This window comes from Helianthus annuus, chromosome 10 (genome assembly GCF_002127325.2).
Source record: "Helianthus annuus cultivar XRQ/B chromosome 10, HanXRQr2.0-SUNRISE, whole genome shotgun sequence".
NCBI lineage: Eukaryota > Viridiplantae > Streptophyta > Magnoliopsida > Asterales > Asteraceae > Helianthus > Helianthus annuus.
In genome coordinates this window covers 39,234,523-39,252,872 of record NC_035442.2, presented here as the reverse complement: position 1 = coordinate 39,252,872, position 18,350 = coordinate 39,234,523, and the positions used below count along the sequence as shown (strand labels likewise).

Sequence of the window (18,350 nt, the reverse complement as noted above, 5' to 3'; positions counted from 1 at the left end):
CACGCTGCTGCTTCTTATGCGTCTATGAGACGCTTCCATATGTCAGCTTTTTGATGCCCCTCGCAGCTGCTTCTTAAGCGTCTAGAAGACGCTTCCATTCTGTCAGCTTTTTGATTCCCCTAGAAGCTGCTTCGTATGCGTCTAAGGACGCCTCCATTTGTCAGCTTTTTGATGCCCCTCTGTCAGCTTTTTCAAAGCTGCTTCGTATGCGTCTATGGACGCTTCCTCTGTCAGCTTTTTCATAGCTGCTTTGTATGCGTCTATGGACGCTTCCTCTGTCAGCTTTTTTATAGCTGCTTTGTATGCGTCTATAAGACGCTTTGGTTGTCAGCTTTCTCGTTGATTTATGCGTCTCTAGACGCCTCAAGTTATGCGCCTATGACGCAACACGTGTCAAACGGGACGCTTGTAATGCGTCAGTAATCAGAAAAGTACTTTTTTGACTCTTTAGAACTCACAGACGCATTGGAGGAGTCTCGTTGGACGCTTTAGACAAAAAAATTAGTTTTCGTTTTTATTAATTTGATATATTAGACGTTTCTATTTTTAGATTAGTCTAGGTAGCAAGCAGTATACTCTTTACATTTTAGATAATTTCATCTCCAAAATTTTTACAACAAATATCTATTTATTTTATATTTTTTTCTGTATTGATATGGCAGTCAGATTTGTTGTTTACTCTGGAGGCAAGTGGGAAGTCGTTGATGGGAGGCTAGAGTACGTGGTCCAACCAGATTCTGTTAGACGTGGTTTTGAAACTTCTACTACAATTTCTTATAAAACATTTTTAAAAAATCTTAGTGAGTCAACAGGTCTTCAAAACATCACACTTACAAAATGTCAAGTTTTAGCGATCCCACTGATATAATTGATGATTCGGATCTTACTTTTTTTTTCAATAATGCGGAAGGAAACTCTCATGAGTTATTTAAATTATATGTGGTGCAAGAACTTGGTGTTGGTTCATCTGCGGGTTCTACCAATTTTTTTAAATGTCCCGATCTTAACGTAAATGTTTTTCCTGAAGATGAATTTAACGCATCATATAAATCTGGAGTTACTGATAATGTTAATTGTCCTCTTGAAAATAAAAGCCAGTTTTACATAGGTTATATTTTCCGTAACAAGCAGGAAATGAAAATAGAATTAGGAAAAATGTGTCTTTCCGAAGGTTTTTCGTATAAAGTAGACAGATAATCCAAAACTCGTTACGAAGTATCTTGTATTGATAAGAATTGCCATTGGAATTTCAAGGCAGCGAGTCGAGAATCTTGTGATGTTTTTTACGTTAAACATTTTAACCAAAAACATACATGTTCTAAGACGCAAACATATCCACATATGCGACAAGCAAATCCAATGGTGGTGGGTAGCTTATTAAAATGTCGTAATACCTTGTTTACGGAACTACAACTTTTTCATCAACTTGTTCAACAACATCGCTTTCTAATGACTGGCAACTACTGACGAGATCAAAGTTTTCCGGTAACAGACTATCATAGAACATGATAGCCAACCTTTGCCTCATTTGGTAAGCTGCCTTAGCGGTGTTTTCTTCTCGATATACGGGTTCCTTGTTGATCAACCTTTCCATGAAAATGCAAACCCATACACCACAATCTCCTAAACTCCCTGATTGTTGAGGTACTTGACTGGGGTAAACGACTTTGAACGACAACGACATCTTTAATGGTTCATCGGCTGAATAGTATCCGTTGATGCGTAGCCATATGTCGAACGAAAAATTGATGTGGTAAATGACTTCCGTTCTGTCTTTCACCATGGTTTCACTTTCCAATAAACTACACACGTAGGAATATATAAATTGTAACAACTTGATTCAATACACTACATTGGTATATATATACGATATGACGAACCTGTCGTAAATTGTAAGAGTCCGATTGCGAAGGTGGAACACCGCCAAAAGCCAATGCACGTTTTTTAAATTCAACGGAACATAAACCTATCCATGCATTCAGTGAGTTGGTAGTATTTTTTATTTTTAAATGTAATATAATTAACATTTCGGCATTCAAACATATTGTACCTCGTCAACTTCGAAAATTGGTGGAATAGGAATCAAGGACCCATTGAAATAGCCCTCCAACCTCCGGTGTGCATCACACTGAATCATGGTCAATTGAAAATAGGGTGGTAGAATGCTCCAACGATCGGTTTTGTTCCTCTGCTCGTACATCTTAATCATCCAACCATATAAATGATGTTTTGAAAAATTTTTAAAATAACAGTTTTGAAAATATAAATAATTTGAGGGATTGAAAGCATGAATATTGATAATTTTCTTACATCATCACTTAACCATCCGGACCCGTCGTCACCTAGCAACGACGACCAAAATTCTGGACCAACTTCACCGGCCATCGTTTTTGCAAGCTTCCGGGTCCTTGAATCCGTCTTGTTTACCAGTGAACGTTCGATGATATACCAATCTCAGATCTTTTGAATCTCTTTATCCATACACGTAGTATCTTCTTTGTTCTTGTTTCACTTTGACACATTCTTCAACAAAACAAAAGGTGATAGCATAGACGGACCGGGCTTTACTAACCTCTCTGATCGCCGCAATGCGGCTGTCGGGGCATCATCGGCTAACTGTTTTGTATTATTACATACAAGATCGTGACACGGTTGCAACTTGACTGATTCCACTTCATAATCACCAACATCATTGAAGTTCACAAACGAGTCTACTTCCGGCTACATACATTTAAGTCATAACGAACATTAGTATATATTATTTTTCATGTAATTGAATTGCTTAAATCCTCGCAATACAACATTACCTTTCTGACTGAATGAACGCTACCATGATCAAGATTTAGACTCATTAACTGCATAAGAAATAGACATATTAAATTAAATTATAGCATCACTATTACATAAAACAATTTTATTTAATTTCACCCTCACCTTTGCCTCAATTATTAAAGTTAGCTTCTCATTGTTCTCGTCCAATATTGATTTAAATTTTTCAACAAGAGACGATTCTAATTCATCCGTATTGAAAGCATTTCCTCCATCATGAATTGCAGACCTTCTTTTTCTTGCTGATTGGGTGGCCATGGGGGACAACGCTGCATAACCTTCCAACCCGTCAGCAACCCCATCATTCGGAAGCTCATCATTGTTGTGCATCGTATCCTCATTGGCCTGCATCTTACGGGGTACCTCGCTTGCTATACGAATACTTTCTAAAAATTGAACACTAGATATGTACCACTCAGCCTGCATCTCCTGACTAGTGGGCAATATGGTTTGAATCGGACGGTAATGTTCATTCTAAGAATTGAATATTGAAAAAGTTTTATCAATCAATTTATTCTAATTTTACTATATAACTGAGAATAAACTAACAAACTGCAGCAATTACCTTTTGGGCAGATTCAAAAATGCGTTCAACGGTGCTAGTTGTAACCCTTTTTCCAGGCCCCCAACCCAAAAATCTTGGAATTGCTTCGGTTTTAAAAAAGGAAACCATCTCTTTAAATTCTGGAAAGACTTCATAAATCCACATCTACACATATGCATAAATTTAATTTAATTTATTTTAAGTGCTTGCAATGTATTGCATCAGATTAAATCAAAATATGTACCTTGAACGGCCAAACGTAACCAGGCAACGAGAACCCGGCATTACCCTCTTGGTGTCGACGACTCAAATCATAAACATGCAGATACGTGCTCTGCCAAAGATAGCTACCCCACGGAAAGTAGTTCCATGCCTCTAAATCATCAACCAAATTCAGAACCATTTTGTCAATGGATTCAAACCGTTGGGTACCTTTAAAACCTAACTCTAGTAACATCAACAGACAGATATGAAGACAATCGTCTTCACTGAATTGTGACCAGCCCGAATCAAATGCATCTTCTAAATGACGTAACTTTACATCGCGTGTCCCCGGGAAAATTCTTGATCTGAACGAACTTGATGACCCATTAGATATCGAATTTGTAATCTGTCCAAATCTAAACCCAGTGATAAGACAAAACTGGATGGGAGTAAAATTATTAAAATCATTCCCAAACACATAACTTATTCCATTGCTAGGGTTATCAGTGGGAACCTGATGTCGTGCAACACAAAGTAAAAGTGGGCTTTCACAAATGACAGACTCAAGATCCAAATAGTGACCAAAGACCGTCTGTCTTAGCCTATGTTCTAAATTACCTGTCATTTTCTTCTTGATTTTATCTAGAACCGTCCAAGCTGCTCTAACTCTAATTCTAGGAGCCTTAGCCTACATCAGTGGGATAATGAATGGTACACAGCAACAAAAACTAAAAAACCAATAACACTAGAATAAAGAATTAAGAGAAATACTAGTTTAGTGGTAGCCGGAAGAGTGTTGTCCAGCATAGCAACCGTATCTTCGAGAGTAAATTCAATGTTAAAGTTTGGGATTGAGTCATCCTCCCAATAATTCTGATTCATTGTGCGTGTTTTCGTTACAAAAACGGGTCGGATCGGGTCGGAGATTAACTGAATCGGGTCGGATCGTCTGGTTTACTGAGGAAAGATGGGTCGGAGCTCCGGCAAAGGTGGTCCCTGTTACCTGCTTCGAAAGCAGCAACCTAGGAACAGTGCAACCACCACATGTGGTGGTCCTTGCAATGGGAGACGTCTAAACCTGGAAGCGTCTAAGGACCCCTCGTTGAATGTGTAGCTGCATCGGATGAGTCTAAAATAACTTTAATTTCATTTAATAATTTAACAGTCAAGGGTAGTTTTCCTAGGCGTCTATGACGCATGCGATGCGTCTATGACGCATGCGATGCGTCTGACATGTAATCGTTTTTAATTTAATTTTTTAGTTTTTTAATGTAATCTTTAATTTCCATTAATAATTTAAATTCGTTTTTTATTTTATTTTTAATATAATCTTATTTTTTATATATAAGTAACTTATAAGTAACTTTTAGTTTTTTAAATCACATAAACAAATTTATTTTTCATTTATTTTAAAATAACAACACATTTTTCTAGGTTTCGTAGACGCATGGGATGCGTCGAGAACGTCCCATCTCATTTATCTTGTTTTTTTAATGTAAATTTTTTTATATAAGCAACTTTTATTACAAGTGCAAAAACACATAAAAAATCTGTGGTTCAAAAAATTTAATAAAAAACCAATTCTGAACGGCGGGGAAAAGACTTAGCTGGTGAAGAATACTGCTCTCAACCTGCTAAAAAATCCTCAAGTTGGATCCTTAATCGATGGAGGAAGCCGGTGAATGGAACAGAAAGCGGAACATCATCCAACCCCCAAAAATTGGGAGAAGAAGACTGTCTACATAATAGACATAGCGTACATCAGCACAACCGCGATAGATGGGCGATACCTGACGATGAAACAGAAAGTTGGTCAAAAGATGTGCTCGAATTCTACAACAGAGGAGACGCACTGTTCTGTTATTCAGCTGTTTTTAATAGATCAGTACAGCTTGACAAAAACTTTTGGGGAACTTTATTGGGATTTCGTTTCAACGGCTATCTCAACGACACAGTAAATTTTATGAACAATTTTGCGTAAACTATAATTTCTTAAAATAAGTTACTAACACTACAATTTTTACAGCATATCGAAGCTTGGGTTGGAAGACTGATGAATTGGAGAAGTAGAAAGCTTCAAGAAAACCCCTTGTTAAATCTACGTTGGACAATACTACCCCCAAAGTTTTATGAGTGTTTATTGGAATCCGTTACGAAAAACACGGCTACTTACTGTAACGGTAAATTAAGCCCGTTTCCTTCTTTTTTTGACGTTGATTATGTTTTTTTCCCGATTCCGCTAGAAAATAAGGAGTGGCTAATGCTACGTCTTGAGCTAGCAACCCAACAGCTGGTAATGTTCCCGGTTCAAGACATCTGTGCAGGCCAAAAATACAGACATGTTGTCATCCCTAGGCTGACAAAAATATGCGTATACTTAGGAGCAGTATTAGTTCATTTGCGCTATTGGAAAAAGACTGGAAAGCCAGAAAAAATCATTTCATTTGAAATGAATGACGACTATGTCGTGTCAAACTGCTCTTTGACTGGAGACGAAGCTGTGTATCTATGTATGTTGTTGGAGCATCTCGTTACAGCTAAACCGATAAATCTCACTGGTGACATCAATCAAAAAATGAAGTCCTATAGAAGGTTCATGGCAGATACTTTGTATTTCTGGCGTTGTTTACCACGCCCTAATGTAGTTTAATTTATCTTCATGATCGTTTTACTTTGTAACGGAAATTTTAATTTACCTTCATGATCGTTTTACTTTGTGTTCTTTATTTAATAATTCCTTTATAAGTTAACTAATAATAAAAAATAACAAAATCACTAAATATAATTTAAATAATAATATAAAAATAACAAAAACACAAAATAAAAATTTAATTGCTAAATTTTATAAAAATTTGTTTGTCATATCTCTTTTATAACAAATCACCTAAAATATGAATTTCTTTAATAACATTTTAACATTTTTATATTAAAAAATTAGAAAATAGATGCATGTTTTTTATTTAAAAAAAAATTCAGATTCATATATTTATGTGTATTCATAACATATTACTGAATTATATATAAATTATTAAATTTGTTTTTAATTAACCTAAAATTTGGACCATTAATAACTATTTCTCTAATTTAAACGCTGGTCACTTTTCTTGAGCTCCCCACAATCCATGTAGTTTGACTGACTACCACCAACTCGCAAACAGGAAAACTGGATTTCTGCCATGGCACAATCGTAAGCAAAGCTTGCTTCTTCATCGGTGATACCGTCCCACTCATCATTAGTATTCAGAGGCGGTGGGTTGATTAAATTATGATTTAAACGGGGAGGTGGCGGTGCACGGTAGACTGGACGGGGTGTACAGGGAGTTGGTGGCGGTGTACAGTGGGGTGGTGGCAGTGCACGGCAGCCTGGTGGCGGTGTAGAGTAGGATGGTGGCGGTGCACGGCAGCCTAGTGGCGGTGCAAGGCAGCCTGGTGGAGGTGTACAGTGGGTTGGTGGCGGGTTGCAATCACCCAATGGTTCAAATTCACCACCACCCATCTCTTCTAATTATTTCTTTAGTGGTATACTAGTTAGCAATTTTTAAATATATAGATGGAGATATGGATAGAAATGTCAAATAAAAATAAAAGAAATAACATACAACTTTTTATTTACTTTAAATACAACAATTAAACCTAATAGAAAAAACAAACCAAAATAAACAAAAAAAAAAATACAGACTATAAAAAATAATTTTAAGCGATAACACAAAGTGATCCAATTCCTCCACAAAAGCTCGGTCTCCAATTCCACCTTTGTTTTTGAATAATTTGGCGGCCTTGGAGGAGCGGTAGAGGACGTGGGCTGGGAAATCCGATAACACGAAGTGATCCAACGTTCCCGTTGTAGGTGAGTTCTTCGCATTTCTTCGTTAATCCACCTACAAAAAATGGGAGGACAGATCACTTCCGTCACTCGGGACAGGTCCCGTCACCCATAAACAATAGCACTTCTAAAGCTCAGAAAAATGTCATCTTCAACACTGTTAAACAACTTCATTTTTATTTGGAGACTATCAAAAGACGGATACATTGACATAAGCATTTTATAAAAACTGGTTTGGAGAGAACATGTTCAAAATAACTGATTTTCATTATTATATATAGTAGAAAGGATTGAATTATCAAAAAATATAAATGAATATGTAAAGTATAAAAAAAAAGAAAAAGAAAAGTACGCAAACCGATGCCCCCCACGCGCCCCCATGTGTCTTACAGCTCCTCCAACGAGCCACTCATCGAGCCACATCCAAGCCAACCATTTGTCTCCGGATGCAGCTTTGCCGGATGCATCAGCCTACTTTTTGGCCGGGATGCGCTGGCGGCTGACGCATCAGACAACTTTTGCCACGTGTCAACTAAGCATTGGCGGACGCATTAAATGGGGGATGCCCTGCTCCAAGGATGCATCAATTGGCTAATTTGGTAAGTCAAACAAATTCTTGGCCAATTTCGTAATTTTCCCTTTTCTTAAACCACTTCAACATCCAAAATATGCAAGATTGTTTTAAGAAATTTAGTTGTAAGGTTTTCATATACCTACAAAATCATGGACTTTTCACTACTATATATAAATCTGGGTATCACTGGCGCTCCATACCAACACAATATTAGAGACAATTTTAGTAACGACAGCGAAAGATCCCACAAAATAAGGAATAACTAGGATTGAGATCCGCCGCAATGCGGCGGGGATTTTTTAGTTATAACTAAGTTGGTCTAGGACCCGTACATTATGTTAAACCCATCAAACGGGGAAAAAAGACGATGTAAAAAACGTTCACCTACACACACACGTTGCGTCATGTTAACTCGCAAAATTTAGAACGAAACGTAAAAACGTTAAACCAAAGACGCACGTTGCGATGTGTTAAGTCACAAAATTTATAACCAAGCATATAGCGAAAAATTCGCGTAAAATGAAAACTATAAAGGACCAAAGTTAAAAGTAAAAAAAGTTATGAGGATAGATTGCAAAAGATAAAAAGTTTTGGGTTAAAAGTAAACAAACAAATAGTTTTGGGTTAAAAGTAATTTATTAAATACTTTTTGGTAAAAAGTAAAAAAAAAATCAATTTTTTTTTAAACCCCAAAGCCAATGTTACGACAACCATATGCATAACCATTTTTTCTTTGAAAAACCCCCAAAGCACACCCCGCGTTGCGGCGGGGCGTAAAACGGTGTCAAAAACCGTCATCGACCACCAACACTGACTCGACCTAGGATATGCGTGTTGCGACGAACCTGTCAAACATGGAAAAATAGAGGTAAAAATGTTGAACCACACATGCACGTTGCGTCGTATCAACTCGAAAAAATTAGAACTATACGCAAAACGAAAATTTGCGAAAGATGAAAAGTATATGTAACAAAAGTTTTGAAGTTAAATTGCAAATAATGAAAAATTTTGGGTTAAAGTTAAAAAAACAAATTATGTAGGGTTAAAATGAAAAAGGTAAAAACCTTTTGGGTTAAAAGTAAAAATTCAAGTTTTTTTTTTGAAAAATGCCCTATGCACAAGTTACAACTTTTGATGCCTATATTTGTTGCTTCTTTATAGTAATAAAATGTTATCATTATGTGCCGATAGTCAATAGGTAATTGCCAACGAATAAACCAAACCTGAAGAAAAGACACATTTACTGAGGGTTTACCAACGATCATCAATGCGGATAAGTCCAAATTTGGTCATGGAAACTCTTTCAAAGTTAGACCATGTGTAGTGGGGGAGTGAAGTGGCGTGAAGAGGCCAACTTCACACCCCGTAATGCCTAAACACCGCTACACCAGGGGGGGGAGTCAGGGGCGATGCTTTGAAGGGGCCGGGAGGGGCGTCTGACCCCCCAAACTTTTCGGACAGTAGTGTTATATATGTAGTTTTCGTATAGAAATTTTTCAGCATATATGTTTTCGACCCCCCGGTTCTATAGAAATTTTTGTGTATATAAGTTTTCGAACCCCCGTAAAAACTTTCATGCTTCGCCACTGGGGAGAGTGAAGTGGCATGAAGAGGCCAACTTCACGCCCAATAATGCCCAAACACTATAAACAAGGGTGTGATCTTCATATTTTAGCCCCAGGCGTTACCATTAAAACGCTCCTTTTGTTGTTGGTTTCAAATACAGTGGCTGCTTTTGTTTTATTTTCCTCATAAAAATAATAATTGGGTGATCATTACAAGGATACCACTTATGAACTTCAAGCAACATATGCCCTATGCTAACTGAGATACCACATGTCGCATCATGCCTAAGGAAGTGGCTTGATTTTCAAGCCCTACTACACATAGTCTTAGTCTATGCTCTAAACTCTCTATATATATATATCTCTCTCTCTCTCTCTCTTTATGTATATATATATATATATATATATATTTAGGGGACCGCTAGAATGAGAACCACCCCGAGTTGTAAGAACCGCGAGAACCACACCATCCGGGTCGCCGTTTACCACGATTTTTTTTACAACTAGATGTGTGTATTATAAACACAGCCGTAAAAAAAAATTTTAAACCCCCCCCCCCCCCCCGAGGGGGTAGTTTTTTACACCACAAGTTTGGTGTTTTTATTTTATTTTATTTTTTTTTTTACACCAAACTTGTGGTGTAAAAAACTACCCCCTCGGCGAGGGGGGGGGTTTAAATTTTTTTTTTTACAGCTGCATTTATAATACACACATCTAGTTGTAAAAAAAATCGTGGTAAACGACGACCCCGATGGTGTGGTTCTCGCGGTTCTTACAACTCGGGGTGGTTCTCATTTTAGCGCAATTCTATATATTTATATTTATAGAGTAAGGTTAACATACAAAAAGCCTTATCATACATCACGTAGGAGACAATGGTAACCGTTGGATCAGGGGTATAATCACGCATGGGACCACATAATCACGCATGGGACCACATAATCATGCATGGGACCACATAATCACGCATGGGACTATAATCACGCACGTTCTATGATAATAACGCACGTTATATTTTTTGTCATGTATGTTAATGTAGGTTAAGTCTTAAAGTACATTATACTTTCTCTATATTTATATATATATACAAAGTAAAGTTAAGGTATTAAGTGTAAAATGTAATTACGCATAAAATAATTTAAAATTATACATGAAAAAATAACAACTGAAAAATAAGTATGAAGAAAATCAAAATTACGCATCAAAATTACACGTTAAAAAATACCCTAAAGGAAATTAAAATTACTTAACCTATTAAAATCCTTGTACACTTTATACGTCATAAAATTATTTGTATTTAAACTTTTTACGTGTGTGTATATATCCAAGGAAAGTGAATCACAATTAGCTAGTCCATTGATACTCGTTTCAAATAATTAAATAAACTCCAAGCATGAGAAAAGTGTTGAGCCTTCCTCGTGCACAAGGCTAGTGAACCATAAATAGAGTAAAAAGTTTCGGTATCTCTGTCACTTCAAATTGTAGCCTCTCTGCCTATACATTTCAACTCCTTATCCTTTCTTGTTCTATTCTATAAATGAGTCTTTGAGAGAGAGAGAGAGAGAGAGATGGTGAAGAAGCAATCTTCAATGGTATTGGACATGAGAACCATGTTCCATTGTAGCATAGTCATGCTCTTCCTTGGAGGATTAGCAACTTTAAGCTTTTATGGAAACTACAATCAAGAATTAGTGAGTAGCAATATCGAGGTTACTCTAAGTACTACGACTACAACTACAACTATAACTTCTAAATCCAACTCAGACACCGCGGATATAGATACGAATAATGAAACCAATACCAATACTAATAAAGCTGCACAAGTATTTGATCATCAAAGAAGGCTTAAAATTGCATCACCATCCATAACGGAAACTTGTGATTTTTTCTCCGGCCAATGGGTTTATGATAACAAGAGTCATTACCCTTTGTATAAAGAAGATGAGTGTCCTTTTCTACATGGTGATTTAGCTTGCCAAACTTATGGCAGAAAGGATTCGAAGTATCAACGGTGGAGATGGCAACCCCATGGCTGTGACTTCCCTAGGTATATATATATCTAACTTTTGCATGAAAAAAAACAATATTGAGTGACCATGTTACTAATATGTCTTCTACCTTGTTTGTTGTTTCTAATAATTGTTTTCTTTCCTTTTGTTAAATGAATAGGTTTGATGGCAAAGCAGTTGTAGAGAGACTAAAGGGTAAAAGGCTATTGTTCGTTGGGGATTCGGTAAACCGAAACCAATGGGATTCGATGATGTGCATGCTCTATTCAGCAATCCCAGGGGAAAAGAAGCTTGGCGTGGGTCTCAACCGTACCTTGTACACCTTTAGGGCCAATGTAAGTCCTACCTTTCATTTCATTCACTAGAACTATCTCATATTCACATACATAAAAATATATAGAGTTGATTCACTACTACAGCAACTCTTCATTTGCGATCATCAAAACTGTGACGAGTGTGTAGTAACAATGCCATGTGTGACTGGTTTAGGATCATTTTGTTTGTTTGATCAAAAAAGAACTTAGTGTAACGAATCTAATTTGCAATCATTTTTTGCAACACAATCGGCTTCCCATCAACTTTAGAGAAAAAAAATCTCCAACTTACCACACAAACAGTCTCTAAAACAAGTGATCTACCCATATAAGCGGAGACAATTCAATTTGTATTTTTCCATGTAAAATTGTAAGAAAAAAAAAATCATTTATGTGTTATATACATGACGTTTCACCTGCCTTGTTATATATGAAGTTTTCTTATATACCAACAATGTTTGTATTTGCATGTGAATGTATTTCAAAAAGAAAAAAAAACATAGACAATACACTTTTGTGCATGAAGGATCTTATTTAAATGATGAAACTAACGAGTGATTAAATCATTACAGGATTACAATATATCAGTTGACTACTACTGGGCTCCAATGCTCGTCGAATCTAATGGTGATGATCCATCAAACCATCGCCTTGACCATCGAACTATTCGAGTCAAATCCATTGAGAAACATGCTAGGCATTGGGTTAATGCAGATATACTTGTCTTTAATACCTATCTTTGGTGGAGATTACCAATTATAAAGCTCTTGTAAGTTCACAATAAGTATAAAAAAATCTCTAGATGATATACGTGTAAGTCACCAAAATGGTTATCTTGAAGATCAGTTTGAGAAAATAGTTAAAAACAATTTACAAAGAAATAATTTGACTTTTCCTATTTTTAGTTAAGGAATTGTTTTAATTAACAAAAGCTTCCACATGCCACACCCTATTGCCTCGCGGCAGATTTCCATCTAGCGAGGGGGATTCATTCTCTTGCATCACATTCTCTTGAAGTCCGTGATTTAACTTGAGAGTGCAACTTGGTGGTTGGTGGGGCACCTAGCGGCACAGATTTTTGCCCGTTTACCAACTATCTTGATCTAATTCATAACATGATAAGGAATAACCCAAAATTTATACAAGAAAAAGATATGATTTTCCAAACTAACATGTAAAGCCTCTTCTTGTTTCCAATTCAGGAAAGGTCCCGGATCATTGTTGGGTGGTCCTAATCAAGTTTACGATGAAATCGATAACGTTCGTGCATACAAGATGGTTCTAGAAACATGGTCCAAATGGGTACATACGAATATCGACCCTGCAAAGACGAAGATGTTTTTCATGGGCCTCACAGCAACTCATTCAAAGTACCAAACAGAAAACAAAAGCCCTTCTTTATTCTCTTAATTTTGGTCATTTTAATTTGTCAATTGTTGAACTTTCCATATTATTGCAGTGCTATGGATTGGGGAGGCAAGAAGCAACAAACGTGTTACAAAGAGAAAGAGCCAGTGATGGTTGACGGATTCTGGGAAAGCGGAACAGATCCCAAAATGCTAAGGATATTGGAGTCATCATTGAGCAAGTTGAAAGCCAAAGGAGTGAATGTGCAACTACTAAATATAACCCAACTAACACAATACAGAAAAGATGCACACCCTACGGTCCATCGGAGATTATGGCGTCCCTTAAGCGAGGAGCAAAAAAAGAACCCACAACGTGCTTCAGATTGTACACATTGGTGCCTTCCCGGAGTTCCTGATATTTGGAATGAACTTCTCTTAGCTTATATTTTTCCGACAACAGAAAGTGCCAGCCAGTAACATCATACTTAGCATAGTTTTTGTTTTGTATTGCATATAACTACGCAATACAATATGAACCTAGCTATTCATCTTTTGTAAACCCTTTAAAATCTTATTTTTATGGGTTATTACCATTTAGAACATTTCAACGTGTTATGTTTTTGTTCATTTGTGTGTTTAATACAATGTTTATCTGAAGACTAAAGTTCATATTTTACGATCTGTATTGAGTTTTACTTGGTCTTAAAATTGTCAATACCGAACTAACATATTCATCACCAATATAATGTATATGTCATTGCCAACTTATCACAAAGGTTTTGATATTAGGTGCATATAAGATGTGTTATTGATGAAACATTTGTAAGTCGAAGTCCTAAACAATACAAAAACTAATGATGCATGAGTTCATTATTCAAAAAAAGTTATCGTAATCAACTTTCATTCGGTCATTGCATATTTCTTTTTCCTTCAATTAGGATACACAGAGTTTTTTTTTACCCTTCGAGGAGATACGATATTATTGAAACAATACAGATAAGATAAGATTAGCATGACTGTGGCGCGCAAGGATGATACGCATAAATCAAGATTTATTCTGGTGTAATCTTAAATGATAAAAAAAGTTATTGTAATCACCAATCAGTATTTTCTCTAAAAAGTCTCCACATTGGGACAAACACCTGCTCAAATGCTAAATGACATGCATCAATGGATATTAGCTTAGGTAAGCTTCATTTAACCTTACGTAATATCTTGCGTGCTTCCCACGTGTTATTATTTATAAATAATCGACTAATGGAAAACGTAGATAAGAAGTGACGCCATGATTGCAACTAAACGTGCTCCTTCTTTAGCTCAAACTATAGATTGAAAACGAAATATATAGCTTCTTGGGTTTGTGGAGGAAAAATCATGAAATCCCATTTAAGATGTCTTAAAGTTTATTTCCAAATTATCAATATGTTGTTGGTTTATGTACTTGTAATATATGTATTGGGAGTTTTTCAAAAACTTTTTGTATTTTTCACTTTTAATCCAAAAGGTTTTTTATTTTTGCAATTTAACCCCTTTGACTTTTTTAGTTTTAACCCAAAGCTTTTCAATCTTTCAATTTAACCCCAACACTTTTTTATTTTCAACTTTGCCCCCCCTACTTTTCATCTTTCGCAAGTTTTTCGTTTTACGTTTCGTTCGAAATTTTGCGAGTTAACATGCAGCAACGTGCGTGTGGGGTTCAACGTTTTTTTCGTTTGTTTTTTTTTTTCCCAGTGAGTTCAATCAGATATGTCGAAACACATGTTTTCATATGTTTAACGTATCACATAACGTTTTGACTAATTCATTCGATGTTTGCAATGTACCACGCCGCAACGCGCGCGGGTTTTATTGCTAGTTTTTATTAATTTCTAATTGTCTAGAAAATTTTTATTTTAGTATCTATAAAAAAATTAGTGAAATTCGTATACCTCTTCAAAATTGATATAGCATACATATCCAAAATTCAAGTTTTTATAAACATAAAACTTTTAAAGAATATAAAGTTTGAGAAAAAAAATATAAAATTGTTAAAAATGTTCATAATAGTGGAGATAGATACATGAAATTGTCTAAAAGTTTATTTAATAAAATAGAAACACATTCAAAAGAAAACATCCTAAGTCATAACGGACGATGCCGAATTAATTGTTGGCTAAAAGAAATAAGATGGAGTCACATAGAAATTAATTAAATAGAAAGTATTTTCCAACTTCATTTGTTAGATGGACATTTACGTGGGTTTCATCTTTTATTTGGGCCACTCACATAATAATAAATGGACAGGTACAAAAACTTGATAAAATGCATGTGATCAATTGGCGACTCACGTATGCATAAATGTCATGTTGTCCACGTCGGCTAAGATGACCCGCTACGTTGATTTTTATTTTCTGAATGAATTATGTCCTCAATATATAATACAAGATATCCTATAAATGTGGAAACAGAATAATATAATTCTGAATGAAATACATGGTTTATATATACACACTATTACACCCCCGCAATTGATGCAGTAGGAGGGCGGATGTTGAGACTGGATCGGAAGTCATCAAAGAGAACCCGAGGGAGACCTTTGGTGAAGATGTCAGCAACTTGGTACCGAGATGGGACATGAAGAATTCGAACACACCCCTGTTGTACTTTTTCGTGAACAAAGTGAATGTCCAATTCAATGTGTTTGGTGTGTTGATGTTGAACTGGGTTACCGGATAGGTAGATGGTACTAACATTGTCATAGTATACCAAAGTTGCACGAGATAGAGGTCGGTTTAGCTCTAAAAGGAGATTTCGAATCCAGCAAATTTCAGCAACAACATTTGCCACACCTCGGTATTCTGCCTTCGCGCTGGAACGAGATACAGTTGGTTGTCGTTTGGAGGACCATGAGAGAAGATTGTCACCAAGATAAACACAATACCCGGAAGTCGAGCGGCGGGTGTCAGGGCAACCAGCCCAGTCAACATCAGTGTAGGCTAAAAGGGATAAAATGGAGGCAGGACTGAGGTGAAGACCAAAGTCAGATGTTCCTTGCAAGAACCGAATGATGCGTTTCAGTGCATTCCAGTGAGCCTCAGAGGTGGAATGCATATGCATGCAGATTTGATGTAGCACATAGGAGATGTCTGAGCGTGTGAAAATGAGATACTGTAGAGCACCCGCCAGACTACGGTAGAGGGTGGGGTCATTGAAGATAGGAACCGAGGTGTCACCAAGTTTAGGATTGGTGTCGACTGGAGTAGCAACTGATTTGCATGTGTCCATTGCAGCACGGTGAATAATATCTCTGGCATAAGCTTGTTGAGACAAGAACATGTGATCTCCTGTACGAGTGACATATATCCCCAAGAAATATGTTAAAGGACCCAAATCCCTCATTGCGAATTCACCGACAAGAGCAGACATAAGGTGTTGTCGTAGTGTATCCGATGAGGTGGTAAGTATGATGTCGTCAACATAGATAAGTAGGTAAGCAGTATGATGACCATGACGATAGATAAACAGTGATGCATCGGATTTACTCTGTGTGAACCCCTGCAATGAAACAAAATCAGTGAAACGCTGGTACCAGGCACGAGGTGCCTGTTTAAGTCCATAGAGAGACTTCTTCAGACCATAGACATGATCAGGAAAATCAGGGTGCCGAACCCCCATGGGTTGATACATGTAAACTGTCCCTCCCAAATTTCCATGAAGGAAGACATTGGTGACGTCCAGCTAATGTACAGGCCATGATTGAGAGATCGAGAGCCAAAGACAAAACAAGCCTGATGGTAGCCGGTTTAACAACCGGGCTAAAGGTTTCCCCACAGTCTGTACCAACCTGTTGACTCCTACCATCACACACCAAATGAGCCTTGTACCATTCAAGAGAGCCGTTAGATTTGAACTTGTGTTTAAACAGCCACATACTACGAATAATACTCATGTCAGGGCGACGAGGAACCAACTCCCATGTCTTATTTTTAATTATTACACTAAATTCGTTGACATAGCATTAAACCACTCCGGACTGGACAAGGCAGTCATCGGTGATTTGGGTATAGGGGCGATGGCTGAGGTGTGTAGGTTGAAGTGTTGTTTCGGTTTTGAGATCACCTCCATCGCACGGGTGCGCATGGTACAGGTGGGTGAGGGTGGAGGCATTGGTGGGGATGTAGAGGCGTTGCGCGGTTGTTGTGATGTGGTGTGGGATGAGGACTAGTGCTGGGAGTTGGGGGGTTGTTTGGTAGTGAACCACGTTTGACCTCCTGATCGGTAATCTTGTGGGCTAGTCGGATGATTCGGGGTAAGTTATCAAGGTTCGCTACCGTAACCATCCCCTTGATTTGCGGCGCTAACCCTTTGATATACAGCTCGATTCTTCTGTGTGGTGGGTTTGATAGGTTTGGACACATGTTCGCAAGTTCGTGGGATCGTTTCTATAAGCCTCGATCTCTGATCCCACCATTTTCAGATCGTAATACTCGTTCTCCAGCTTCTGCACTTCGACACGAGGGCAATACTCCTCCCTCGTCAGCTCTTCGAGATCATCCCAAGTAGTAGCGTTTGCCATCTCGATACCCAACATCTGGACTTGGGCGTTCCACCAGGTCAGGACACCATCTTCCAGGGTGCCCGAAGCATATTTCAGTCTGTCCCCAGCTGGACAGTTACACATCGCAAAAGCTGACTCGGCCATTTTGAACCAACGGGGTAGTCCCACCGTTCCTTCGGTTCCACTAAAAGTACAGACAGACGGATTGTTTTGATTCTGGTTTCCAGATTGACGTGGAGATGAAAGAAATTACAACGCACGAGTGAGAGTTGAGTATGTGATTAAGGTACAAGAGTCGTATTGTAAATACCATACCAGCTTGTTGAGCTGCTAAGGCTTCAGCCACATGCATGTTGATTAGGTCCGTCAACTCTGCCTGAGTCATGATGATATTTCCACGTCCACCGCCGCAGCCACCACCGTGTCCACCAGTACGTCCACCACGTCCATTCATGATTCTACATTCATGAGAAGAGTGGAAAGAGTAAGGATCACGATTGAGTAGAAGTCAGCCATCACTATGACTCCTATAGGTTGCTGAATCCCCCTATTATATCGGATATTGGGTCAGAACCCCCTTTCACACTTGCTAAGCCTCACTG

The 18,350-nt window shown here is 37.6% G+C and overlaps 2 protein-coding genes across 2 annotated transcripts; one reads left to right on the top strand and one right to left on the bottom strand.

Moving 5' to 3' along the window:
• The first annotated feature begins 10,996 nt into the window (after positions 1–10,996).
• On the top strand, positions 10,997–13,885 carry LOC110884526 (protein trichome birefringence-like 34). The gene is made up of 5 exons (XM_022132242.2): positions 10,997–11,586; positions 11,709–11,883; positions 12,435–12,631; positions 13,065–13,232; positions 13,322–13,885. The coding sequence occupies exons 1-5, from the start codon at positions 11,108–11,110 to the stop codon at positions 13,686–13,688; spliced, it is 1,386 nt and encodes a 461-aa protein (XP_021987934.1). The 5' UTR covers positions 10,997–11,107; the 3' UTR covers positions 13,689–13,885.
• A 1,819-nt stretch (positions 13,886–15,704) lies between these two features.
• Positions 15,705–16,865, bottom strand: LOC110881079 (uncharacterized mitochondrial protein AtMg00810-like). The gene has a single exon (XM_022129451.1). It carries the CDS (start codon positions 16,863–16,865, stop codon positions 15,705–15,707), a length of 1,161 nt encoding a protein of 386 aa, XP_021985143.1.
• Positions 16,866–18,350: the final 1,485 nt, after the last annotated feature.